Source organism: Corvus cornix, chromosome 14, assembly GCF_000738735.6.
Source record: "Corvus cornix cornix isolate S_Up_H32 chromosome 14, ASM73873v5, whole genome shotgun sequence".
NCBI classification, from domain to species: Eukaryota; Metazoa; Chordata; class Aves; order Passeriformes; family Corvidae; genus Corvus; species Corvus cornix.
The window spans coordinates 1,666,522-1,694,501 of NC_046344.1; the positions used below are offsets into that span (position 1 = coordinate 1,666,522).

The 27,980-nt window shown below is 41.4% G+C and overlaps 2 protein-coding genes across 4 annotated transcripts in view; one reads left to right on the forward strand and one right to left on the reverse strand.

The window, feature by feature from the left end:
- Positions 1-31: 31 nt before the first annotated feature.
- On the forward strand, positions 32-11,297 carry LYRM1 (LYR motif containing 1). Its single transcript, XM_039560335.1, has 4 exons — positions 32-144; positions 7,460-7,618; positions 8,607-8,699; positions 9,714-11,297. The coding sequence occupies exons 2-4, from the start codon at positions 7,460-7,462 to the stop codon at positions 9,828-9,830; spliced, it is 369 nt and encodes a 122-aa protein (XP_039416269.1). The 5' UTR covers positions 32-144; the 3' UTR covers positions 9,831-11,297.
- Positions 11,298-14,145: 2,848 nt separating this feature from the next.
- DNAH3 (dynein axonemal heavy chain 3) overlaps positions 14,146-27,980 on the reverse strand; it is a 59,779-nt gene continuing 45,944 nt past the window's right edge. For all 3 annotated transcript variants that reach the window (XM_039560328.1, XM_020584030.2, XM_020584031.2), the window contains 10 exons: positions 25,684-27,825; positions 24,473-24,698; positions 23,860-24,104; positions 22,420-22,536; positions 21,485-21,639; positions 20,551-20,718; positions 19,609-19,751; positions 18,840-19,044; positions 17,449-17,586; positions 14,146-17,272 (listed from right to left, as the gene is read on the reverse strand). In XM_039560328.1, coding sequence (XP_039416262.1) covers positions 16,919-17,272; positions 17,449-17,586; positions 18,840-19,044; positions 19,609-19,751; positions 20,551-20,718; positions 21,485-21,639; positions 22,420-22,536; positions 23,860-24,104; positions 24,473-24,698; positions 25,684-27,825 — 3,893 coding nt within the window. In that variant the 3' untranslated portion in view covers positions 14,146-16,918. The remainder of the gene's footprint in view (positions 17,273-17,448; positions 17,587-18,839; positions 19,045-19,608; positions 19,752-20,550; positions 20,719-21,484; positions 21,640-22,419; positions 22,537-23,859; positions 24,105-24,472; positions 24,699-25,683; positions 27,826-27,980) is intronic.

The following is a 27,980-nucleotide window of genomic DNA, read 5'->3' on the forward strand; positions in this document are numbered from 1 at the left end:
ACGTACCGTGACGTACCGTGACGAAGGGCGGGGCGCGCGACGCCGCACGCACGGTGAGGGCAGGGAAGGCGGCGGCTCGCGCCTCCCGCGCCCACCGGAGCGGGGGCAGCCGGCGGGGCGGGGCCGCGGCCCGGCTGCACCAAGGTAAACCGGGGGAGGGGGGAAGGCGGGCGTACACGCGGGGAGGGCGGGAGGGAGGGGAGAGGCCGGAGGCGCTCGCGGTGGGCCGTCCCCCCTCTGCTTCGCTCGTTGGTTCCGCCCGGCTGCGGGGGCAGGGCCGCCCCGGCCGCCAGGGGGCGCAAGGGCGCCTGTCTCGGCAGCGCCTTCTCGTGGCTGCGCGGCTCCAGCCCGTGGAGGGGCGGCAGCGCCATCTTGACAGCGGCGGCGGCCGTGGGGGCGGCCGGCATGGGCAGCGCTCAGTGACCCACAGCGCTCAGTGACCCACAGCGCTCAGTGACCCACAGCCCTCAGTGCCCACAGGGCTCAGTGCCCCACAGCGCTCAGTGCCCCACAGCGCTCATTGACCCACAGCGCTCATTGACCCACAGCCCGCAGTGCCCCACAGCGCTCAGGGCCCACAGGGCTCAGTGACCCACAGGGCTCAGTGCCCCACAGCGCTCAGTGCCCACAGCCCGCAGTGCCCCACAGCGCTCAGTGCCCCACAGCGCTCATTGACCCACAGCGCTCAGTGACCTACAGCCCGCAGTGCCCCACAGCGCTCAGTGCCCACAGGGCTCAGTGCCCCACAGGGCTCAGTGCCCCACAGGGCTCAGTGACCCACAGCGCTCAGTGACCCACAGCGCTCAGTGCCCACAGCCCGCAGTGACCCACAGCGCTCAGTGCCCACAGCGCTCAGTGCCCACAGCGCTCAGTGCCCCACAGCGCTCAGTGCCCACAGCCTGCAGTGCCCACAGGGCTCAGTGACCCACAGCGCTCAGTGACCCACGGCGCTCAGTGCCCACAGGAGGAGAAGGCAGCGTCTTAAGCTGTGCCAAGGGAGGTTTAGATTGGACACTAGGAAGAACTTCATGGAAAAGGGGATGAGACATGGGAATGGGCTGCCCAGTTTGGTGGTGGAGTCACCATCCCTGGAGGTGTTTAAGGAAAGACTGGACGCAGCACTCAGTGCCATGGTCTGGTTGACAAGGCGGTGTTTGGTTGCAGATTGGACTCGATGGGCTCAGAGGTCTTTCCCAACTCGCCTGGTTCTGTGTCCCGTAGCCCTTCATCCCACAGCCCTGCTGTGGTTCTCAAATAGCAACCAAAAATCATGTCTATCAATGAGTTTCATTGAGTGACCCTCAGAATGAAGTTAGAAAAGGGTCAGGGAAGTCAGAGTGGATTTTGTCTCTGCTAGCATTAATATTTATACCTGTTCTTAAGCTTGGGAGTGTTTCCAATGCTGGGAAATATTTCTATTCATGCATTCAGTTGCATTTGGCTGGAAGCCAAGGTATGAATAAGGTGCATAAATCTATACTGGAGCCTGTGTCCATGTTGTTATATTTCTGTATGCTTCTATATTATATAAGCAAGGCCATCCAAGGATAGCTGAGAATTCATTTTCTCTGCTAAATTTCTTGCACTGCATTAAAATCTTTCTCTGCTTGTAAGTAACAGAGAACTAAACACACAGGAGGAGAAAATGGTATGAAAGCATAAACAACAGAGTTGTTGACAAGACTAGAGACAAGTTCATATTGCTTTAGATTTTACCTGGACACTGTGTGCTTTTCATGAGAAAACTAAGAAATAAGTAAAGCAATTTTTTTTGTTTGTTTCCCTTCCCCCTTCCCACAGTCTAAGTCAGCATTTCTGTTCTTGCTGAGGCTCCTGTACAGGAGGCACTCCCAGAGCAAGAGTCTGTATGTCCTACTAAAATTAGATAATGCCTCGACCACCTCAGACCAAGAGAATAAAAACTCAGTGGTCAAAAGGAACTAGTTAAGGGTTTCCACTTTCATTTATTCAAGTGAAAAGAACGTTGTAGAATCCTAATTTTGTGCAAATTGGCTTATTTGAACTGACATAGGAAACAGTGATAAAATCCATGTCCTTGCTTTTACTATTTAATTATATTCTCTTTGCAAGCAGTTTGATCTTTCTGATCAAAAGACTGGTCCATATGCAAGAGCAAGCTTAAAAGAGATCCAAGTTCAGTCGGAAATCTGAGGCACAGATAGAACAGCAGAGTTCCCATCCCAGTTGATGAACAATGTGAGTGCAATTGACTTAGGGAGTCTGGTTCAGAGGTGTAGATCAGGGTTTCAGATCACTTCAGTTTGCCAGCAGAAAGACACTGGCATGACAAAATCCTAAACCCTGTGAAAGTCACTCTGCTTTCAGATACTATTACTGAATATCTTGATTCAGTAGCTTCATTCTTTTTCACCAAATCTGCATATATTTGTGATTGCAGCTTGTAGATGGAAACAGTGAGAAATAAATCTTTGAGTCAAATTGATGGGAATGTCTGGAAGTTTACAGGCTTGTGTCACTGGTAGAAATGAGGATGTAACACCATCATGGAAGAATTCGTGATCTTTCATTCTAGTCACTTTTCACCATGTGGAGATGGAATACTTTAGCTGTGATCGATGCTTTGCTATGATTTGGTTTTTTCTGAATCTTAAAAAAAAGTTATGAATGTTCCATCAAGAATGAAAATCAAATGAAGTTTTCACTTTGCCAGGTACATACGGCAGCCACGTGTGGTCAGCGTTTGCAGGGTGCTGTCACAGGCCGCTGAGTCACTGATTTGAGTAAAAGAAGACAAAATTACTTTTGTGGAAAATAGATTTTGAAACTTACTTAATATTGCTGGAAGGCATGTGACCTACCCAGCTATCACAGGAATCTGTGACCCCTTCTCTGCCCCCTGTGCCACAGAACTCATTGTCTCAGTTGTTGTCCCTCAAGGAAATGACAGCCCAAATCCACTGCTGCCTTAGGAACCACAGACTCATTTTGGCAGACTTGCATGAAAGGTGAATATGGATTACTGACCTCTCGTTGCTGTGGAGAGCTCTGAAAGGAATGATTGATTATCTGCTGCATTAGCAGCAGGAGAGAGACTGCAGGTCACTTTTTAGCTAAGTGGCATCATTTAGCTCTTTAAAAACCCCCAGATGTATGAACTTTTCTGCATCTATTTAAATAAACGTTAGCCAAAGAGTGCATTTGAAAATAGCAGCTATGGATTGGGATACAGGGAGGATTGTCTTACAGGCACACAGTATGGAACATGGTGGTGTTCCCTACTACAGTGTTGATACACCATGGTCTTGAACGACAGAATTTACTTCCATAGCAGAGATGTGACCACAGCTTAATTTGGAAGGCAGTCAGCCCAGCAGTTTGTCACTGTGTCTTTAGACTCCTTGCCACTAGCAAACCAGCTGTCAAATAGAAGTTGTATTGCTCCTAAAGAAAACATTTTACATCTGAGAAGTTCAAAGCTGCCTTTTCACATTATTTCATGCAGGGTTTTGTTCCCCACCACCCCTGAGCAAATCCAGTTTCAGCACCAGCGCTAGGTGTGTGTTACTAACGTGTGGCCCAGTTAGCTGGGATCTGAAAGAAGAGATCAATTGTTTTAAAATATCCTTTTTTTTCCATGGGCTCTTCCTTTCACCCTTTATTTTCTAAAACTCTCTATGTACTCACTGCTGGCAGATTTTATGCTTAAAGTGAGTGGCTGATGCTTGACTTGAGAAGAAAGGATGAAATAAAATAGGCTTACAGCTTCAGCAAAGGAGCTGGGCAGAGGAGGAGGGTGCTGGACATGCGTTCCCAGCCAAGCATCCCTCGCTGGAAAGCACCTGTGATTTAGCTGCTCCTGGATCTGCAGTCAGTCTTGGTGCAGCCTGTCTTCTGTCCGAGCTGTGCTTTGACACTGCACTGTTGGGGTCATTGTATAGTGCAGTTGGCAGATTCCTTTTATTATTTTTATATGAACGTTTAATTTAAATTCTAGACAAGCCTGCAAATAGTAAAATAAGGCTGCTGTTTCATTGATTATTCAGATTATTGAACTTTTGCGTCAACCATTTAAAAATCCAAAGGAATGTTTATTTGTTTCCTGAAAGAAAAACTTCCTGCTTCTTATAGTCTAAGGGACTATTTGTTTTAATTAACAGTGAAAAAACTTTGCATCTTCACCCTGCAGTAAGTCATTAACTGCTCAAATCTCCTTCGGAGTTTGGAGGCAATGGGATGTTTCAGGTGCTGGATGTGCGCACGGGTAGGAGGGGTTTGCGTGGAGACCGACGGAGCGTTACCAGCCTGCGCCGTCGGGCTCTGCCCCAGCCTCCAGCTGGGCTTGTTTGGGAGGCAGCGCTTGGCTTCCCTCCACAGCCCCGGTTCCGACACTGGGCTCCAAACTGCGATCCCGCTTTTCCCCACTGACTCGGCTGTGCGGACACACCTACCTTTGACCTCTCCTGGTTTGCTTTGTGGCAGTAAACACCCGAAATTTGCTCAGCTAATACAATAGCCCTGTACTTTTTGACAGAAACGCCTGTGGTTAACCTCTGTGGGCTGCATTCTGCACTAAAATGAAGGGTGGTAGAAGTTAAACAATGGGTGTGACTACCACAAGATGGGTGTTAGTGGGAAAGTGGTGTAACATCCACTTAGCATTCCAGAGATGTGAAATATAATTATGATTTAAATGCCAAAGATGTAAGTTGCAAGATGAGTAACTACAAGGACATGAAAGCCTCCCTTATCTTCCTTTCTATCCCACTCAGAATCATTTTGCACACCCACAAAACTAATACAAGTAGTGTCACTTGATGAAATTATACCTGATACATGACTTGTACCATCACTTACATTTCTGTCAGTGTGGGCTCTGTTTATACCAAAGGAAAAATTCCAATCTCATTTACAACATTTTAAGTTGGAAGTAATTCTGCTCTCAGTGGAATTACTCCCTATTTATACTCCCACTCAGATCAGAATCTGACCCAGGCTTTGAATTCTGTCTTATTTGCTCTCAGCCTTTCCTGTCATTGACAGAGGTCCTTGATCTGTAAAGGGCTCCTCATAGCTTCATTTATGTATCTTTGCAGAAATGGCTTATGAGCAGGTCTGTAATGTTAAGAATTGTTGACTAAATGAGCCCTGGGAGCAGCTGGTTGCCGAGTATACAGGAATAGCTGCTTCATGTCTTTTACATCATCCAGCATACGTGGGAAGGAGAGCAAGAATGCAGAAGTGCAGCCCATGCCTAGATGGGGGGCTACACAGTTCTGTAGCAATTCCAGCATGGAGAAGTTAAAGGACAAAAGAGTAACTTGGGGGGGGGGGGGGGGAGTGGAAGCAACTAGTGGGGGAAATAATTGTTGGTTCTAAACTTTTCAATAAAATCTTTATATTGGTATGTTTAAAATCCAAGGTCAGCTCTGAACAGAGGGCATGTGCTGTCCCAAGTTGTTACCTTAGTAATTGTCTGATGCATAGATCAGAATTGAAATCTGTATTTTAAACATTTAAACATACCCCGGCATTGTTCCTTTTATTTTCTTTATAGATTACATTAAAACCTAAGCTGTTACCAGCTTCTCAGAGGTGACACCTTCAGATCAAAACAGAGGGGTGAGGCCAGGATTTGGGACTCAGCTTGGTGCTAGGTTAACGCTTGTAACTGAACTGTTTCTTTTCTGTACAAAATATGCACCTAACAGGGGGACGCAGTGATTTGTCAGATACATGTTCACCTGTGCCTTCGTGTCTGACTGATTTCACTGCCTGAAATGAGCTCTAGAGTGGATAAAGCAAAGCACTTACTCCAAAGTGTTTGATGAGCTGAGACTACCTCATTATATTATTGTGGAATTTATTTCCTAGAAATACCATAAACATTTACTAGAAGTACTTTCTGCTGTGTAGGAAGAATAATTTCCTATCTGGGGGAAAAATATATGATTGGTTAAACATGTTAAAATACAAACAGCAACACAAAAATGTTCTCTATTAAGAATCAGAGGAAAACAGTTCTTGAAACCACGAAAGGTCTTTAGATCACAGCAACAGTTAAAGCTAGGATTTCTAATGAAAAAGAACCATGAGCCAAATCCTGTGTTCAGGTTAGTATCTGTCATTCCAGCTTTGGTGAGGGAAAAAGGGTGTGAGTGTCTGGAGCCACAGGAGGCCTGTTCTGGCCACTGTACTGGAGGCAGCAGCTCGAGAACAGTACAGCCTGAGAAGCCTTTGGCTCAAGCCCCTCTTCTACAACCCAGAATTCAGGAATTGCCACAGACTGCAGGGATTTGAGCCACAGCACACTGCCAAACTTCCCACGGTAGTTTGGGTGCTGCATTAGGAAGCAGCTTTTCCTCATGGCCAGGAGAGCGCTCCCTCCAGAGGGAAGGTGAGGCTGTCTGAATTACTCTGCTCCAAACTGTCCATTCCCAGCACACGGGTCTGATTTCAGGGTAGATTCACCCACAGTAATTAGAGCTCCAGGCTGGCAAATGGATCCTGATAGTCAGATAATGTCCTGTCCCTGACACTTGTTCCTCATTGCGTCCATGTTCTTACTTGGCAGTGCTGCTGCACCTTCCTTTGGGACAGTAAGGTACCTTTGACAGCTGCAGTGCCCCTTCTGTTAATTTAATTCATGGCAGAAATGTTGTTATCCAGAAGTGGATTTGTCTCAGGGATATTTGTGGTCTGTCATGAAATAGTGTAACCACTTATATGATAAAATACTCATTTACATAAAACAAGAATAAATTTCATTCTTTCTTCTGACAAATAGTCTTATCACACCTGGAGGCTGATTCAGTGGGCTCAGCAGGTACACAGCTCTCTGAAAATAAAGACATTCAGAACTTTTCTAAATCCACAGTTAGTCTGCCTCTCCTGAGTGCTTAGATAAAATAGCTTTCATCACCTTTTCATCACATCAGACTCCAGCTGAATCATTACTGCCTACTGTCATGGTATCACAAATAAGCTTCTCAGCCCCTGAAGCCTGTACAAGTTTTCAGCAATGTTGTGGTGGTTTTATCATGTATTTCATTCACAGATTTGCAAAGATAGGGTCAGCATTGGTACAACAATGTCTCAGGAAGGGGGATGCGTAGAGTTTCGGTGACTTGCCCAATGTCTGTTGCAAAACGTGAGTGAAACAGAACCCAGGCATTCTTGTAGCAGCCTTGATTCAGCAAAGCACTAAACCAAGTGCTTAACTTTAAGCAAGAGCTCAAGTTGTTTGAATGGAGACGGATTTAAGTATCTGTATAAATACTTTGCTGGACTGAGTCTTCAGCTTTCAACAGCTAATTATTGTTTACAGCTGTTTCAGGGGTTTTTCATATAGCTCAGCATGTCTTTGGATGGCGGAAATATTTTTAAACTAATTTAATGGTGTGAAAAAACGTCCTGCTTGCTGGCCTTTTGGCATCTCAGATGTTCACGCATATGTTGGGGGTTTGTCTTGTCTTTATAGATGACACCAGCAACTCGACAAGAAGTTCTTGGCCTTTACCGCAAGGTTTTGCAAATAGCCAAAACCTGGCAGTCGGCATCAGGACAGATAGAGGAAACCATGAGAGAGAAAGAGTACATAAGAAATGAAGCCAGAACGTTATTCCGAAAAAACAAAAATGTGAGTGTCCTTATGGTTTTGAATTTCCGAATGACTCTTCTCTTGCTCTTAGCACTCTGTGGTTGGATGTTAAGATAGGAATATAAGGCTTGAATTCCCAAAATTTCATTCACCTTAAATGCTGGCATATTTGGGTTACAGTTTAAATTTCATCCCTGAGAAAACTCAAACCATTTCAGCTCTTCATTAACTACTGTAGAAGTCTAAAAGGTCTTTTTTCAGTAAAAAAGTGCCAAGAAAAAATGAAATTCCAAAGATACTGCCTGTGTAATTGAAGCAGCTTTTGATCTTTACAAAGTTAGCTAAGTGTATCATTACCCATGCAATGGCAAACAGAGCTCAGCAGCTTCTTTTTTTCTTCTCAAAGCAGCAATTATTGGCACTTCTTTTAAAAGAAGCACTTTAATTTTTTTCTTAAGGAAGAAATTTCAAACCCTGGTAATCAAAGGCCCTTCTTGTAATTCAAGATCACAGCACTTATTTATATCCCATACTGGTCTGGGACTAAATTGAAGTAATGCAAAATCAAAAAAATGAATTTAAGTCATAATTCACACCACATTTCTGACTTCAGAGGGAGTTTCTGGATAGGATGATAACAGAATGTACACCAAGCAGTGTCTTTCCTTTCTCCTCCAGTGACTTTGCAGAGTGAAAAATCGGTGAGTGTGGTTTTTTCATAGATGTAGTAGTAGTTTACATGTGTATTGTCTTTTTACAGAGAAAATACCATGTTTGGGTAAAAAACTCCATCTTTAGCCTCAGTCCTGACAGCCTCTGGGCCTTAACATTCAGCACCATCAAGCCCAGAACTGTTGAGTCAAGGAAATATCAATGTTACCTTTTATGGATGTGAAAAATAGAATCATTGTATCCTTGGCATTGCCAAAATAAGCTAAGGAAAGCCACGTGCTGTGCATCATTTACACTTGAGCTTCCAATTGCTAATTACTGTACTCGTATAAAACGCTTGTTTGTATGATTGCAGGTAACAGATCCAAAGCTGATTAAGCAGTGCATGGAAGAATGTGAGGCAAGAATAGAAATTGGACTTCACTATAACATCCCCTACCCGAGACCTGTGAGTATAAATACAAAGTCTTCACTGATACCCACTGAGCTTTCCCTGTACAACAAAACCATCAGTTTACATCACTCTCACTGCACTGCATTTTTAGATGAGTTGGCATTTAAATGTGTACTAAAGCAGAGCCAAATGTACATTGAGATGTTCTCTTTCACTGTAAAGTGGAGGATTTCTTCTCAAAACAAGGAGTCAAAGCCTAAATGGAGTTTCATGAGCTAAATTCCCAAGGCCTCTGAATATTTAGCTAGTCTTCTCTGACCGATGAATATAGAAATCTCTACTGCTGCTTTAGTCAGTGCTTGTACTACTATTTGCACCTAAACACCCATCTTGCAGGATGACAGCCTCAGCAACAGTAACACCTGACTGCCACCACCTACATTTTTCAGTCATTTAGGGGGGTTACAGTTGCATGATTCCCCTGAACAGTCTTATGAAATATAAAGACCTTGTCAATCAAAGGAAGAGTCTGTCACCTATTGCTCCTTCTGCTTATGGAGTCAATGACATTGATTGTGCATTTTAATGTGCCATATATATAATCATGAGAGTAAGAAGGCAGGCTTTCAATACATACAGTTTGGAGTTATTTTGTGACTTGTTAAGTAGGTATGAATAAATCACATAGTGATTCAAGACATCTACTCAAGAATTTTTAGGGTTTCTAGTTCTTACTCTTCTGGAACATTGTCAGCAAACCTATTTCATTAAGTATCATTGCAGTCTGATATCAAACTACAAAACAAAGTTACTAAGGCCTAGCATATCTAGGATTTTATTAAGGCCTAAATTGTATAGGATTTTAATAAACACAAAAATTAGGGCCTGAAAGTTACACCACTCCTCAGAGAGTGCTCCGCCTAGAAATCTAATAACCTGGCTTGAGACAATAGAGTTACCCTCTCCAAAGTGTGAAGAAATTATTTAAAACTCAGTGAAACTTAGTTTGTATACATGCTGCCTTTTTCTTCCCAATATGCACCTAACTGGTGGGATTTTCTTTTCCAGATCCATCTGCCTCCCATGGGCCTTGCCCATAAACAAGGCCGTACATTGCGACACCAGGAAAAGTTAAGGAAGATTTCTAAGCCAATATACCTGAAATCCCACGATGAAGTTTCATAACCCACCCTTTAAGCTGTGATGTGTAATCACATCCTTTAAGCTGTGAACTGCAATCCAGGCGATTTGTGTGCACAACTGTGAATGGTGTGGTCACTTGCTCACACATTTCCTGAGGCCAAAAAGCCAACTGATCCATTATGTATGATGGATAAGGTTGCTCTAGTATTTATTACATTTCAACCACTGACTTGTCAATAAAAGTAACACTTTTTAAGGAGGTGTGATACAAAGATTACTTTGACAGTAGGACAAACTGCAGCAGGATTTCAACCTCTGTTCATCTGTAGCAGCGTTCTCTGGTGGTTTGAGGATTCTGTGAGCTCGGCTGTGACTCAAGACAGTGCCTTGTGTAAGGTCAGCCAAAATCAAGGCAGTCTGGGAGAGTCAAGCAGACCCAGTTCCTCCAGAGCTTCTGAATGCCAGTGGGAATACAGTCACTGCACCATGCAGCTGCTCTCCTTCCTCTCTGGTCCCTGCTCTGCCTGCTGTCCCTGGAGGAGAGTTCCAGTGTCATAGTACCCTTATGGGGAAGTTTTGTTTCTGAATGGACAGTAGCAAAGAGAAAGCAGAAGTGCCACTACTCCTCCTCCTTTTTGCAAACTGCAGAGGAGTGGCCTAGAGCCTCTATGTCAGCATTTTTCCCCCTTCCTTTGGAGAGGGTGTGGATGTGAAATGCAAAGTTTGGAATGCCATTATACAACTCTGAGTGAAACATTCCAGTGTTGGCTTCCTCAGGTTCCCATGTATGGACTGGTTGAAAACTCTCGCTTCAGGGTATCACTATGGGAACAAGCTTAGGATGCTTTGGTGTCCTCACTGTGTGTTTTCACATGGTCAGCTTTTCAGCATAATCAGCACACTGGCTTTCTCAACAATTACTTTAATTTTAGTGTTAGGTTTTAACTCTTACATTATGGACAGAACCCCAACTTTAGTAAAAGAAAGTATCTCCAAGTCTCCTAAGTTTGAAGGGTATTTCTCTTTCACAGGTGCCTCATGAATGGAAGTAAAGTGAAATTAATTTTCCTTTCATGGGCTACCAGTTGTTTTGGCTCCCTTTCAGTCCTTTGATTTTACCAGGCTGTTGACACATTCTCTTCAGGGAAGTTAGGGGAGCCCTCCGTCCTTCAGGCTGGAAGTACCATTGAGACCAAGCTTGGACAAGAGCCACACTGTACTGGACACTACCTAAGCAGAGTCCTCAGCACTTTAAGGACAACCTATTCCAGCCTGACAATAATAGTGGCAAAAGAAAGCAAATTTGAAGCAGGCATTTGTGTATTTCCTTTTACAGTGGGAGAAATCAATGAGATCTCATTTCTGAGCTCACCAACTCATTTAAAACTCTCCAAGCTCTAATAAACAATGACAAATAAATAATTCCTGTCTACTTGAAGTTAGAACTGTTCCTGTGCAGAACAGACTGACAGTCCCTCCCCCTGGAATGCACTTATAAGAGTGAAAAAAGTACAAGCAGATGAGAAAGTACAAGAAAATAAGAAGAGTGAATCAGTATGACAGGTACTGGCTGGCCCAGTTTCTCACTACCATTTATGGCTCCGGTCCACAAAGGTCTCTATTCCCATATAATTATTTCCTGGGAATGCCTCATGTGGGAAGTAACCAGTAAAATGCCATTGTTCTGTCAGTGGTAGCTTTGCAAATTTACTGCTGCCAGGAAGACACAAAACAGAACTCCTTTAGCCTAGGAAAAGGGGGATTACATAAAAAAAAGCGAAAGAAAATATTAACATGATTGCACACACTGCTTAATTCTTCAGAGAAAAAAGTCTAAATACAGGCTCCCTACCCTAATCCTGATACACCAGTGTAAGGATGTGTCAGCTGAGCCCAACCAAAACGTGCAGAGCCAAGGGGTTTGAATGGAAGCTTAAGCTCACTGTTTGTCATTAAACTAGCATTTGAGTTTTTTGAATTGCTAAAGTGCATGTGACTAATGAAGGTACTGATGCTCTGACACATCAGGTGAATAAACAGCCATGGAAATGAGCAGTCTAAATTTACTGTCTGTGTTATAGGCACAACTCTTTCCTAAGCATATACATAGATTATTTCAAAAGAACAGCCCTAAAATTACAGAAGATTTACACCAAACTGAAATAACAACAGGAGTTTCAGTTTACATCTGAAGGAAAATGCAAAGAAGCAACTTTAAAAAGGTTCAAGTACTCTCAAGTAACTCAAATGAGTATCCAGTTGCTTAACTGAGAAACCAGCAAGTAACAGCATCAAATTATCTGAGATGCCTTAAAATGCTACACAGCCTAGTAATTCTTCAGAGTAAGTGTTTGAAAAATTACTAACTGGTGCTTCATTCTCTTTACTCTTCATCACCAGAAGGCAGACTGAAATTTGTTAAAACTTCAGGCTGTTCAGCTAAAGAAAGGATTAGATCAGCTCTTTTTTCAAGTCTGGAGAGCAAAATCTTTCTTTCACAGCTTAAGTTAAAGTTGCTATGGAAAGGAGAATCTGCCTTAAATAGAATCCTTTGTTTTTGGAGGTCAAACTGGCAAACTACCATTTTGAGGGAGTTTCATTAAAAAAATTCATCTGCAACTCAGTCCAGCAGGTAGGCAGGCATCTCAACTGGTACTCTTGTATTAGATGCCAAGGCCCATATAACTCCTGTCAAGAAGTATCCCAATGATTGCACAATATGTCATTCCTACCCATAAATTTTACTTGCAAAAACAGGTTGTCCTAAAATGCCTCTGCCTTCTGCAGAATTTGTAATGGACTGGATTCAACCAGTGTACTCTCTGTCCTGTACTTGCTGAACCTTCTCTTACTCCCCTTCCAGTAAATGCTGTCATTTTCCAATTTATCACCCTAGTCAGGAGATGCTTTAGAATAATTTAGAAGAAAATGATGACATTATATTCTTCAGAAATAAAAATCCTGAGTCAGTTGCTTGAACTCTCCTGCAAGCTAACTGGTAGGCAAGGCAGTAATAGTTTGTTGACAGAGTATCTGGCCTTGAATACCTAAATAACACCTCCTTTCTGGAAGTTCTGTCCCTAAATCCATCATTACTAAGGTTATAATTTATGAAGCTATGCACTTAGGACTAACATTAGCAAGCACACAACCTTTTAAAAAGATGGACGTGGCACCTTGCTTACTGAATGTACCCCTTGACATTGGCTGGGGGTGAGGAGATGCTCATTTTGCTGCAGCAGCACCCCAGTTGATTCCCAGGGCTGCATCACAGCACTGAAACAGGTTAAGATAGATTAGGTTATCTGGTCCATCTTCCTACTAACACAAGTTGCTTCTTGTAATACCTTTTAAATGTGGAGAAAATAAGGCAAGCTGGACCTCACTGTCCTGGGCCCTACTATGTATCCATCAGAAATGGGACCAGTAACATCCATCTTTTATCCACAGACAGGTCACTTATTTGATCATACCTATACATTCATTTTCAATAATGCTAATTAAAGCAGAGATCCTGCAACTTTCACTAATAACTCTAATCCTATTAGGCAAAACATTCTAGCTATAATTAGAAGAATTTGGGGTCTTTGTATTGTCTTCTGCTTTTTCACCATATAATTTTCCCTTTAACAGCCCAACAGTGTTTAAATCCACAGGGGTAGTACTTTCTGAAATGAATTTTTGTACAATTATGAGGAAGGTTTCAGTCTCCTAAGAAAATGTACAAACCCCATCTGTCTTACAGCACCCCTAGCTGGAAATCTGTCTCTGCTAAGGGAAAAATACCTCCTGCTCCATGATGCACTTTTTTCCATCTGCCTTGAGTTATTAGCAAGGCCGTAAATCTACAATTTGCAGTAATTGCAGGTGGGTTTTGTGGCTTATTTAATGAGTGCTTCTAATTAAGAAATGAAAATTCTAAACCTGTAAATCCAAGGGCTCTAATACTACTATTACAAGGTACTTAGTTTGTCCAAAAATTTTTCACATTTCTATCATGTCCAACTAGCAGCTGAGTTGCCTTTTTCTTTTTTTAAAATGCATCTCAGCCAAGAAAGATTGTGAATTCTAATGTTTAGCTAGTTCATCATTCTCCAGGAAGGTCTACACAATGCTCAGGAAATAAGGCTGGGAAGCTCATTTCAAAGAACCACAGAAAAATATCTCTAAGACACATATCCCTTGACAGTAAATGCCATTACTTTTTCTGTACTAGGGAGGGCAGCCTAGGAAATCATGTACTGCAGTAATCATCAGCTAAAGCAACTCAGCCATGCCTGATGCCTGGTGAAGGGGATGCACAAACCCTCTTTCACGGACTCCTCTCTTATCTATATATATTGTTATCATGACTACAGAAGTTTAAAATACATCTTTAATTACATTCCAAGAGATGCCTTCATATCAAATCTGAACATCAACACACAGGAAGCACTTAAGAAATCAACACAGTAACAAATTGCACGCGTGTCGTAGCAAAGTCACTGTATATTCATTCAGTCACTGTATATTCATTCACAAGAACCACAACTGTGTCATTCAATAAACTGTCAATTACTGTTGGTTCACAAAAAGGTGTTAACAAGCAATCCACATGGCAAACTATTACACAGATTTCCAAGAGTTTTAAAGCAATTGATCTCCATAAAACACAATTTAGGTAGTGAATCAGTGAATTTTTTAAAATGGTTTAATTTAGAAGACTGTTTGTAAGACTAGCATTATCTGTAAGAGGATTGACAAACCTTCATTTTAGTGTTTTAAGTGTTGTTGGCCCAGCCTCCCTTTTCAGCAGGTGAGGTGGCACCAGTGCCTTGATGCAGAAGCTACATCTGAACAGAAGGATCCTCCTGAGAGCAGCGACTGAGCTGGTCAGTCCGTAGGGAAGGGTTTCACAGCCAGGCCCTGCCCCTTTGCCTGCACACAGAGCTTCCATACAAGGAGGATCATGACTGGTTTGTTATCTCTGATGCCACAGTGACCTAATGAGTGATCTGAATTGTTGATGCAATTACAACAACAATTAGATGCAGACGTTCAAAAATATAGTAATCACCACAATGTTTTTTTTAAATGTATAGTAAATTTCTGTTAATTTTAATTATATGAAAAGTACAAAGTATCTCTCTTATGAAGTCTAAGAAAATAATTTTTTCAAGGACCAATTTTAATTAATTTATTTATAGATCTACTGAAACATGATTCTCTTCTTAAAAACTGTTGTCTGTTTGGATGAGTGTGCTGTAACATTCATAAACAAGTTTTATTTTGGTTTAGGTGCCAAATATCATTTAGTCTAATTTGTTAAGAGTAGTTTCTTCCTCTCAGTAATTTGAAACACCTGCACATCCCTATCCCTTTTATTAAAACAAACATCCATTAGATGTCCTGGCCTGACATCTTGGCTCTACTCACCACATACCAGCGATGCACCAAATGCCTGCATGCCGGACTGTCAGTGAGGTATCAGGTGTGGTACATGAAGCTGCTGTTTCCCTGTGCATCTTCCTGCAGAGCAGCACTGCACAACACACCCCCAACACTTCTGCCTTACCTTGCAGTACCATTCTTAACAGTTACTATTTTATGAATATCTGCATAAAACAAAGCAGTGGTTAATGAAACAATAAATGAACACTGTTTTCACCTAATCACAACACAACAGACCAATTCCTGTGACAAGAACCGTGTCCTTCAAGGAGTTGTAGCAGCATCCCTTAATGCTTGTAGCAGGATACTGGGAATTGCCAAATGATGGCTTGAATCTCTGACTTCGTGAGGCCTTCAGCAAGTCATTAAAATGCTGCAATTTGGGCAATGAAAAAAAATACAAGACCCCAAATTAGTGGATGTCTGCGTAGTGCATGTTTTTTTAAATGTTTGCCTTGATCTTTGTGCTTCTCTTGTACTGTGTACACAACAAGTCTAATGATGCATCTTTAGTACCTTCTTGGCATGCTGTGGGGATTAGTTAATGACTGCACAGCTCTTTGAAGATGTTCAGGCTATTTTATTTTTAATTAATGTTTGCAAGCTACTTTGAGCTTCTCTGATGAAAGAGCTTAAACAAGTATGAAATTTCAGGCAGTTATTAGTCCAACAAGCAAGAGAGCAAGATGAGGAAGTGTGCTGGGTTTGGTTGGGGTAGAGTCAGTTTTCCTCACAGGGGCTGGTATGGGGCTGTGTTTTGGATTGTGCTGAGCACAGGGGTTGATAATATAGAGATGTTTTTGTTATTGCTGAGCAGGGATTGCACAGAGCCAAGGCCTTTCCTGCTTTTCATACTGCCAGGCTGGGAAGGAAGTTGGGGATGTCTGGGAGGTTGGGAGGAGACACAGCCAGGACCCCAAATGAGCAAAGGGACATTGCAGACCATGTGACATCATGATCAGTATGTAAAGTGGAGGAAAGAAGGAAGAGGGGGACATTTGGAGTGATGGCGTTTGTCTTCCCAAGTCACCATTACATGTGATGTGCCCCTGGTCTCCTGGGAATGGCTGAACACCTGCCCGCCCATGGGAAGCAGGGAATTAATTGTTTTGTTTTGTTTGTGTGCATGGCTTTTGCTTTCCCTATTAAACTCTCTTTATCTCACCCCATGAGGTAGTGGAGGGGGTGAGTGAGTGGCTGTGTGGGGCTGGGCTGCTGGCAGGAAGTAAAGTGAGACTGGGAGAAAGAAAACAGCTCCATGTATCGGGTACCTTGAATAGGTAGGTGAATAATATTGGAAACAAAAAAGTTACAAAATTATGGCACAAGCATACTGTTCTGAGAAATGGCAGGCTCCCAATGCATGTGCTGTCCAGAAGTCTTCTGTGGAAACTCTGAGAGACATCATCCAGGAATGATTACAGGTTTATAATACAGCTTTGGTAGTTCATTCTACCTGAGGATTGAAGGATTGGGTTCATATGTTGACAACATAATATTCTCATCTCCTCCCTCCTTGTCCTACATACTCCGGGGACACAGAAGTGGTAGGCAAATCCACAATCTTAAAATCAGCATCAAAACTCTTTAAGCCCAATTTCATAAAAAAAAAACCCCAAAAAACCAACAAAAAAACCACAAACAACCATGCAGCCATTGAGGAGTAAAGCAGATCTTTACAGAATCAATACTGCACCCCCTCAGTCGTCCAGCTGGCACAGGGCTGCCACACCTCGATTTATCCAGTGCTTCTGGGGCTTGTCTGAAGGGAGTTCAATCGACAGAACATAGTTGGTTGAGTGCCCAGTGGTGGATAAGACACCTCTTCTTTCACTTGTCTTGTATACAGGGCATGAATAGATGTTCAGATGAAGAAACTTGGAACTTTCTCCAGGTTTCAGCCAAATTATGGGCAAAGGATCATAAAGGATTTTTGGCAGTGATTCTCCAATTACCCAGGATTCTCTATCCCATCGTGCACCTTCCAAAAAAAGGCCTCTCACGTAAGCCCCATCTTCTGGCATTTTCTCCATTGTGTGCTCCTGTTTCATCACCTAGAATGATTAAACCATTGCTTATTTTTATCTGAGTATACTAAATCCTGTAAGTGACAGTCTGAAATTGCTGCTTTAAATAAAATACCTTTTCATCTGAAAACTCTATTTCTTGCTGCCCCAGGATACGTTTCAAGCTGTTCAAGAAAAGCAATATTCTTCTGCATTTTTCTTACCTCAAATTCAAATCCAATGTGGTCGATTGGGATGGTGTATTTTCTGGCAAAGTTTTGTAAAACACCGGTCAAGAAAGACTGAGTGAAGAAGAATCCTGAGAGCCAAAAGACTGTAGGTGGCCCATTGTCAACCCAGTCCTGAATAGGGAGAGAGAAAACAAATGTAAAAAAACCCCAACATACTTGTGGCTTCACTGTGCCAATTCACCAGAAAAGGGATGTCTTTTCAGATACCCTCAAACAGCACAACGAGATCTAAGCCTTGATGGAACCCTCTGCTTCCGTCCATCAATTCTCTGTTTTTCTGAGACAACAAATCACAGAAGTCAGTTCTTTAGGGTAACAACCAAAATAATCACTCATTCTGAAACAACCAGAACTCAGTGCTACTGAGAAAAATTTCAGAAAGTAGCATGTGTTTTGTTAAGTCTAGATAGTGGCCCCCCAAAACAGAAAAGTGATTGAATTTGGACACTTTTATCAAAATAATCTCCACCAATCTCCTAACATTCAAAAAGGCCAAATTCTTTTACATTCTTTCCTGATCAATGTCTCTTCACTGATCACTGTGAGGGCACTCACTACAGCCTACATACCAGATGCTAGCAGAGGAAATCATTCCTGTACAAAGATGCCAGACAGGGAGATCTTGGGCCTTGTCCACACAATGCAGTAGGAAAAAGCAAAACAAGGGCAGAATGTCCTCACACTACTGGAAGTTATTTGGAGTCAAAAGAAGCCCCTACAATGCTCTGATCCAGCAAACAGGAAAGTGCCATTTATACAAATCTCTCAGACACTTCTTCCTAGCTTTCTCCTCTCCTGACTTGTATGGGGTTTCACTACATCTCAGTACCTCACTATTTAAGGTATACCCAAAATTTTAAGTAGTTTTAAGAGTGCTAAGAGTGCAGAGAAAATAATGGAATGGTGAGTTAAAAATTAAAATAGTCTGTTCAAAAAAGTGTGTGGAAGTGGTGTGACATTCTATGAAACTTGAAAGATATTTACACGTATATAAAATTTCATAGCTCCTGTTACACACTGGTTCTAAAGCGTTCTCACACCCAGCTTGGTGTCCTTTCAGCAAGGAAGCCATTAAGACACCAATTCGAACTAAAATGAATCTTATAGAAATAGAAAGATGGAAACTACCAAACGCAGCACTGGATTAGCACCAAGGGATCATACTCCCAGCTCACCCTGCTGAGCAATGGCCCAGCGAACTGCAGTGCTGCTAATGCAGAGGGTATTTGGCCATGAGTGTGTGTGAGCAGCTCACAGTCTGGAGCTACCCAGGGACTGCTGAGCAAGGACAGCACTGACACACACTCTCCCCATCCAGCTTTCAACTGCAACTACCCACACCCCTCAGTCTCAGTTTAGCAGACCTGGAAGAACTCCAAACGACAGAGGAGATCGGACACGTAACTTCCGAGAGGTTTCAGTGATGGATAGGATTTGGAAGCCCACATTGATGGCACTTTTCCCATTAGCATGCTGTTGAAAACATCTTCAAGCTCAGAAGACATCAACACTTGGCCTTTAATGGCTTTGCCTATATTAATGAGGCTGCTCCGAACAACTTCAGTAAGCCTTCAGAGAAAAGAAAGGAATTGTCATTATTTACTTCTTACTACCTGGCTAAATACCCCTCAGTCCAACTTGAATGAAGGGTTGATAAAGGTGGTAAATGTCCTGTCAGAAATTCCTCATCAAATTTGTGGTTATCAAAACTCTTACTTAACTTTAGAAAAGCAAACAGATTAAAAACAGACACACAGAGAAAAGACAATGAAAACTTTCACTCTGGACAAGGGAAATCAAGTGATGAGAGCTTTAAAGCTTGTAGCACTCATTGTCACAGTGTGCTGTGAATTTTGGGGCCTGGGTATCACTTACAAAGGCTAAAGCAGGCTGCTCTCCCTCAACACAACAAACTCAAACCTGATTCAAGTTCATACTCCAAGAATACCATTGCTATATTCAGGTACTCACCTGCAGCTTTCAAGTATTTTTAAAAGATTCATCCAAAGCAGAATCTAACATGTTAAGAAAAATGTATTGTAAAAGGCTTGGTTAAGGCTTGTGAGCAACTAGCAGCAATGGACACAAGCATATTTCAGTTTAAGAAGTGCTACACAAAACACTGAGCCATACCTGTTAAATCGAATTAGTTCTTGCCTAAGAACTGTATTCATGGACTCTTCATAAAGTACTGGGTACGCCTTCATCACTTCTTCCATATCAAAGCTACTTGGTAGTTTGGACAGGATGTCCTGTGCCAAATCTTCAACAACTTCCTGAAGGCATAATTTTGCAGTGAATAACAAATATTCCTTTCCCCCCCTATTTTTATTGAATAAATTCCACAAAACACTATAGATTTTATATTTTTTCTGTACAACCACATAGGTATTTTAGTCCATTTTCCTAAAGATATAGTGCTCTTACTTGCTTTGGGCATCATCCTGTCTGCATGTGCTTGCTTACTCCTTCCTTCTCAATAATTTTAAATTTGTTAAATAATAATTTTTAATTTGCAACAAGGTTTTAGGCAAATTCTAAGGAAATAGGCAGGAGAGCAGACAAGCATAATCCTATTACTGCCACAGTGAAGGAAAAGACAAAGCATGCAGCATGAGCAAAATAATGGGAAGACCCCATGAATACCACAGCCCCAAGAGAAGCTCTACTTGCAGTATATTAGACATCAGAAAATATGATCACTGGACAACCCTGCAGGAAATGAGGCTCCATCAATTCCACTGTTCAAGAATCCACTTGTATATAAAATACAGGATGTCAAATCTGAGAGGCTTGAAAGGTTATTTATCTGTATCTCAAAGAGGCATGGATTTGGCCTGAGTAACCTCAGCTGCCAGGACACATGGTATTAATCTGTTTGAATGCAAAGTCATGGAGGTATCTTCCATCCCTAAAGGTGCTATGCTAAATCCATCTGCTTCTCTCTAAGGACATTCACATCTGCTCCCAATGCTACAGTCATGAGATGAGAGGTGTTGGGTTACTCTGAGGCCTAGGACATGACAGGAAAGGGCACCTTTCCAGAGTGCAAGTTGATCTTTCTTCCCCAGTTACCTGAGGGGACTTGCCAGCTCCCCCTGCTTCTCTAGGCAAAGTCAGGAGCACTGCATGGAACAGCTGGTTGGTCTCCTGGTTATCCTTGGTGATATCTGCATTTTCATGAAGTCCAAACACTTCAGGGTGTGTTGTAATAGGCAAACTTCGTATGTATTCAACATAAGACTGTAAAACAAACATTCAGATACCAGACATCATGCAATGTGATATTCATAAACCATCAGTAAACCCAACTGGGACAGAACCTTCCCATTTATAATTAAAGATGGTCATTTCCTGTTAAACACATCCAGGAATTGACTGACTCTCCACAGAGATAAATATAAAAGTTCTGAGTGATTCAAAAACTCATGGGGGAGTTGTTATTACCACCCTCATGTAAGTGGCAAGAGAAAGGAAAGTACATTAGAAATATCCAAGGAGTGCTGGTAGGAGTCACAGAAGGGGGTAGGATGCTGGATGTGTCATCCCTACAACTTGTGGGCTACACAAATAGGTGGGATTTGAGCACATTCATTATCTCTATGAAGCTGTTAGAAGGGAAAAAGAGGATGGAAACTGAGTATACACCTGCCATTCCACCTCTTCCTCCTGACTGCTGCTTTCAAGGTCAGACTGGTGGCAAGAAAGTGCACAAGCACCCTGTAAATTTCTGAAGCCTGACTCCTATTGGCTTTCTAGAACTGTATTGGAAACCTACACAGGCTCTTTGCATCAACAAATGCCAGAGTGTTGGATGATCTCTACATCCCCATTGGGGTATGGTAGATATGAAGTACCAGACTCCTATTTCATACATAAGATACATTCCAGGGCTTTATGATCTTATGGGGTTTATTTTCTATTTGGTGTATTCAGCATTATCCAAGCACAGTGTAGGTAAGCTCCTCCCCAGTAACTCAGAGAGAATTTACACTTGTTGTCTTCTCACCTCATATGGGCCATGTGGTGGGATGTAGTAGTCACCTCCAGCTGACAGCATGTACTTCTCCTGCTCTATATCCTTGTTATAGACTATAGAAAGCAGGGACAGGAGGAGACGCCTGTCTTTATCATCTGTCACTCTACCTCCGTAGTTACACTCCCCTGGAAAAGGACAAAGAAAACCAGTTTAATGATCAAATTAAAATTATCTTGCAATAATGTGAAACTCTAGTAAGCTGAAGCTCCAAAGCTCCAGATCTTCCAAAGTTTTTAGGTCTTATACTTGAATTGATTCAATCGAAATTAGACACTTGGACATCTATGGGCCAAATTTATGTGTCTTGATGATGAGAGGTTTAAGGAACACTATGAGTTGGTCTGAGAAACTGCTACTCATGTCCCAAAATTCTTTTTCATAAAGCTAATCATAATATTAACAGAAATCAAGAATGACAAGGCTGACAAGGAGGTGCCAAAAGGCAGCTTATCTCCGTGGAGAAAGAGAACAGAATAGCCACAGCAACTGAGTTATTTACACATGTCAACACCTCCTGCTCTAAACCCCTGAGTATGATCACACCCTCTGGTGAAGCACCAAAGCTTCCTGTGTCAGGCTCACATTGACCAGCGAAGGTGGAACAGAGGCCATGGATGGTTTTATTTGATGTGTATGAAGCAAAGACCAGGAGGTTTGCTGGACCATTAGTAATTGTAGCCATATGCAAGTCAAAACAACAACAGCTGAGGGTTTGGGATCCAATTCCAATCACAGTCCAACTCCAATATCCATCCAGCGACAACCACATTGTATGTGGCAGGCCAGTAAAACAAACCTGTGTGGAATCCACTCCGTTTGTTGAGAAGTCACCAGTTTATCAGCGTGTCAGCTGAAAGTGCCTAGCAAAGTCAACAAACACATGTGAGAGGATGTAGTGCCTGTACCTGTTAGGTATGTCAGAGCTTCAAATGGGATCTCTTCATATTCATTCAGAAACATCTGGATCTGTTGCATGCTGATTCTGAGGTCAGACTCGTTGAATTCGTATGGAATATTCCAACCTGTTCAATTCAGAAGAGATACACAGGGAAATGGTGCACTGCACTGACAGCTGGGCTCAGGAAATGATTGGTACTACACTGCTCCTACAGAGCTGAAGATACAACTGCCAGACAGTCTAGAAGGAGCCTGGAATACACCAGGCTGTTTATTAAGCATAGGCATTTTGGCATCAAAATTTCCTGAAAATTATATTTTACCTGCTTGATATTTTAAGCTAATCTGTTGCTATCTGGACACAATGAGAACAGGAGTTTTACTTCACTTACTGATTTCAATTTTTCATCTGCCCATCTATTAATACTGTTTGCAGATGACATTCAAAATAACAGTACAATAAAACAAGCAAGCAAACAAACAGGAACATATTCTCGATAAAAGAATCCTTCAGAAAACCTATATCCCTAATGCAAACCAAAAATAGAGCTAGTGATGCAACTATCCTTCTTCACCAGGATAGCTGGTCACATCAGCAGTAGATGTTGCTATAGAAAATGGCCTCTAGAAAATTCAGTTTTTACTCTAAAGCAATAAATTAGTGTCTTCATACTGGAAGTTTAGTGCTTATTTAAACAGCTGCCTACTAAAATAATGACAGTGGTTTTCAGTCAAAATACAACATTTCCTAACAGCAACCAGTTATGAGGAAGGCGAACTCAGCTGGAATGGAAGACTGAGGACTTCATGTACACCCGTGCAGAGCATAAACTTTAAACAGTTATAAAAATGGAATCTCTAAGTCCATACATTTCTATATGTTAGAAATTCTATCTAGTTTTCTATGTATTTGAAGATTACAGAAAAAGCTGAAGCACAAATCTTATGAATGACATATCTTTTCATTGCTGTTATAAACACCACACTGCAGCTACACAGATTTGCTTCACACCAAGTAAATACATGCACTAGGTTTGATAAAACAAAGTATGCACATAAATAACAAAAGCAGAATAGAAGAAGGCATATTTTTAATTACAAAAATTTAAAACAGATCTGAATTTCATTGTTAGAAAGAACTACAGTAATAAGTTAATAATTTAGTAAGCTATCATTTCATGTAAGTTCTGTATAATATATTTATTTGGAAAAATGGTACTTTCTAGTCTTCCCTGGGGTAATACTTTTAGAAGTTTCAGAAGCAGCTTTGGCTAAATAAGAATCCCTGCAAATAACAGCTTTTAAACTTTATGATGCTCTGTGCAATGCAGATTGCACTCTTGCAATACTGTTAATAGTACTGCCTTTTTACAGAGAGACTCCAGCAATGCATTTCAAAACCACAAATCTTTTTTTTGAAGCAAAGTGCAAAATAATCTAAAACTTACCCAGTGGGCCAAAGTTTCTCCTTTCCTGCACAACAGCATGAAAAAAGCAAAGGCCAAAAAGCAGTTTTTGCCACATTTTTGGCTTTTGGCAGCTTTGAAAGAACACGGGGTCAGAGATGGGATCGTTCAGGTAGGAGCGAAGGAGGTTCACTCTAACACCTTTTGGAGGCTCATTTGTCATTTTGATGCCATTCTGGAGGATACTAACAGGAAACTTTTCTGATGGATAACTAGTTAACCACAACCTAAAAAGAAGTTTGCAAAGCACATTATTAAAAAATCACATGATAGTAACAGTAGTAGTAGTAATAACAATAATAATAAAATCAGTATTATAATCCTGCATCTTGATCTATAGAAGACTAAGTTTTACTCCTTGTTTAACTATAAAGATAACATCTAAATTTGTTCTAAAATGCAGACAGAGCAGATTATATTGGACAGGTAGAAAAGATGAACTCTTAATGATGGATCTTTATTTTATCACTGCACATAAATGATATGAATGTCATACTTAGGCATTCTTACAAAAGTAGTTTAATTTCTTGTTAGTAGTGTCTTCAGCAAACAGGAAATACTCACATTAAAAAGTGCAAAATACTAAAACTCCTACCTGAATTTATCATTGGTATTCTCAGGCACTATAACTTCCTCACAGATTTTTTCCAAGGCAGGCATCCAGCTGGTTGCAAGATGGCAGTTTTGTAACACTACCCAGGTTCCCTCAGTAATAGCCTTGTAAATTGTTTTTTCTGCTATTGGGCCCTGGCCCTGGCCAAGCGAAACCGTTTGAATGTTTGAGCTTCCCATGCTAACATCATCAGCAAATTTTAGCAAACCTAGGATGGCAAGTTTTATACATGCAAACAAAGACAAACTCTATTAGGAAGTAGAATATGTTCTAGTCATCATTTTTGCAATGTCATTAAAGGGAGAAAAGTCAACAAATGTTAACAAATATTAAAATTAAAAATTAAAAAAAATAACAAATAAAACCACCTCAACAACCTAGAAGTAGCATCATATGCTGTATCAGTCACTGTGTCGCTGAGGCACATACTAAAATTTAGGGGTACAAAGTATTAATAAAAAAAGCCCCACCCCAAAACCAGCCAGGTTAAATGGCTGTCCTCTCCTTGGCCCCCGGGTGTTCAGCTGCAGTCTGCACAACAGCCCTCGGCTCTCTCTGTTGCACAGGTACAATTGTTTATGGGGGTTGAGCTGCAAATTTAGCCAGATCTTAAGATCTGGCTAAAAATAGACCTCCAACTTTGCTATCAAAATCAGTACTTTCTGGAAATACATCCTTACGGTATGGCTCCATATCACAGTTCTTTTGGCAGAAAACCAGATTTAAAAATAATCTGGGTGGTTACACGTTAAAGGACATTTAACAAATGTGGTTTTAAGTGTGGCCAATACACACCATTTAATCAGTAACTGAGAGGGAGGAAACTTTCTGGAGGAGGGGTTGCAATAAAGACTGGGGCAAACCTCCAACACCCACGGAAAGAATTGTAATGCAAGTATAAATTATAAATTGGTCTGGATGCTACAGTCTGTTAGATCCCCAAATTGCTGTTCAGAGACCAAGACATTTCATCACCACTACTTTCATTCCACCCTCTAACAATTTTACTGTCATTGTTTATATATGGGCAGATGCCAATGTTTGATATTCCCTCATTGCTGTATTGTACCTTAGAGACACTTTAAAGATCAAATGAGGGGGCCTACACTATTAACTGTAGTCTGACTATTCATTTAGTCAGACTCAGTGACATTTAACCAGATAAAAAAATGGTTTTTTAATACCAATCTCACCTGCCATGGGATCAGCACCCGGTGATAATATAAAAATCAAAGGGGCACAACAATTTGAATCACTGTAACTTCTTCCAAGATTAAATGTAGGTGGTTCAATAAACGTTCTTCCCATGTTTTCCACAATGAAGATCTGCACTGCTGGGATAATTTTGTCAGGTCGCAAACACCTGAGAAGAACCATGCGGTCTAACCCCGTCAGCGCGCTCCAGGCATCCGGGAAGGCTTCTTCATGGGGTCTGACAGAGTCATAGATTGGCTTCCACTTGGAAGAATTCTCTCTTACGTGTTCCATTAGCCCCTGGAGGTTTGTCAGGCAAGATGCACGTACGAGCTCAGCCCATGATTTGTTGGACAGCCAGTCTGGAGCTGGATTGGGGTGAGGATTATCAAGAGCAACACCTCCTGTCAGTAGGAAACGCCAAACTGCATCATCTATCTGGCCTTTTCCCTTCATAATGCCTACTGTCAGAAGGAAGGAGAATAACAGCTTGTCCTTTTCAAACAGCGAACGACAGACATTATTATAGATGCTTACTGTGAAATGGTCAGTTATATTTTTAATTCTCTCCTGTAGACGTCCACTCTTTCTGCTTTTAGCAATAGATTGAACATACAAGTTAATGAACCAAATCAATGAATACTGGTACATAGGTTCAATGTTTGCCAGATCAGAGATGCAGAAGAAGACAACAGCTGAATGAACAGCAACTGGCTTATACCCCATTCGAGTAGAATCTATTTCCTTCTCGGTTATAGAGGCAATTTTTTGCTTTTCAGAGATTTCTGCTGATAACTCCTTGGAAGAAGACAAAATATTAATTGCTGTTTCATCCTCTAAGATGTTTCCTTCTGAGTGGGAAAGGACCTCCAGGATTTTATCTTCTATTTCTTTTAGTTGTTTCTTATTGGCTGCACTTTCTATAATGAGTTGGTTTTTCTTTTCTTCTAGCTCAGGCTTTTCCTTTGCAGCTACAATTCCAAGGAGCTGGTCCTGAAGACCCAAAGGTGTAATCATGAAATTGAGTAGACAAACTTTCACAGCCACTTCAGGATAATAATGAGGATTTCTTAAGTGGGTTGTCATGTAAAACCTGAAGTCTTTTGAATATTCAATTATATTTTCCCCTAATTTCATGTATTCTACTCCTTGTTGTCTGAATGTTTGCTTTAATAAAATGGGTTCTAAGAAAGCATCTAATTCTTCACCAATATTTTCTAGCAAGACTGGTGTTCCAAGCTGAAGAGCAGTTTCTAATGTCCTCACATAATGTGTGTCAGATAATTTGATAACTGACAGCTTGTTAGTTTTCTCCATATTTTTTATCCACTTGTTAGCTTGCCTTTGAGGATCTATCATTAAAGCCCATCTTCTTGAGTTAGAAACAATTACACCATTGTCAATGGAAAAAGAATCAACTGGCAATCCAGCAATCTGCCATGCACGGATTTTGACTGGATCCCCCAATGTATTACTTAAGCTAAAATCGCTGGAGCATGGTATGTTCTTTTCAATGCACAGATCCTGCCACTGCTTTTGGCATTTTAGGCGATAATCAACAGTAAAGGCTCCCAAATAAGCCACAGTTCCTGATGACAACAACACATCCCCTACTAGGTCTATGTACTGAATTCCTAATAACCGTGCAGCTTCTGTCCACCTCTCCTTCTCTCCACCAAGACCACTAATCAGCTGCTCAGCTCTCACGAGCTTTTGTGAGCAACGTTCAATATTATTTTCTAAGTCTTTCTTCCGGTTATTCATTTTGTCAAACTCATCTTGCAAAGCTTGAAGGCGATCAACAACCTCCTTAAGTTCTGCTTGTTTCACTTGTAGCTTCTGCATTTGAATGTCCAGTATTCCTTCAGCCTCTTGCAAACGCTCACGCTTTGGGGCAACCACTTTCTGAACACGGTCATACACCTCCATGGCTCGCACCCACTTGCAAAGGCCTTCACAGGCAGATGAGACATTTTTTACGACCTCTGGCTGAAAATCAGGATGATTCATAAATTTCTCTCTAATCTTCTTCATTATAGCAGGAGGAATTTTATCTTTATCATATGACTTTAATCTGTCAAGGAACTTAATATCTGAAAGAAGTTTTTTAGCTGGCCCCCAGAAGTCTTCAATCATTTTACCTATATTGCAAATAAGACTAAAATCAGGCGTAATACATGCATGTTCAAAGTGAAAAAAGTACTTTGAAACATAGTATGAAGAATTAACATCATTGATATTGCAATGGAATTTTACTATGCAAAGACTATTAAATAGTTTGGGAAAATCATTACCT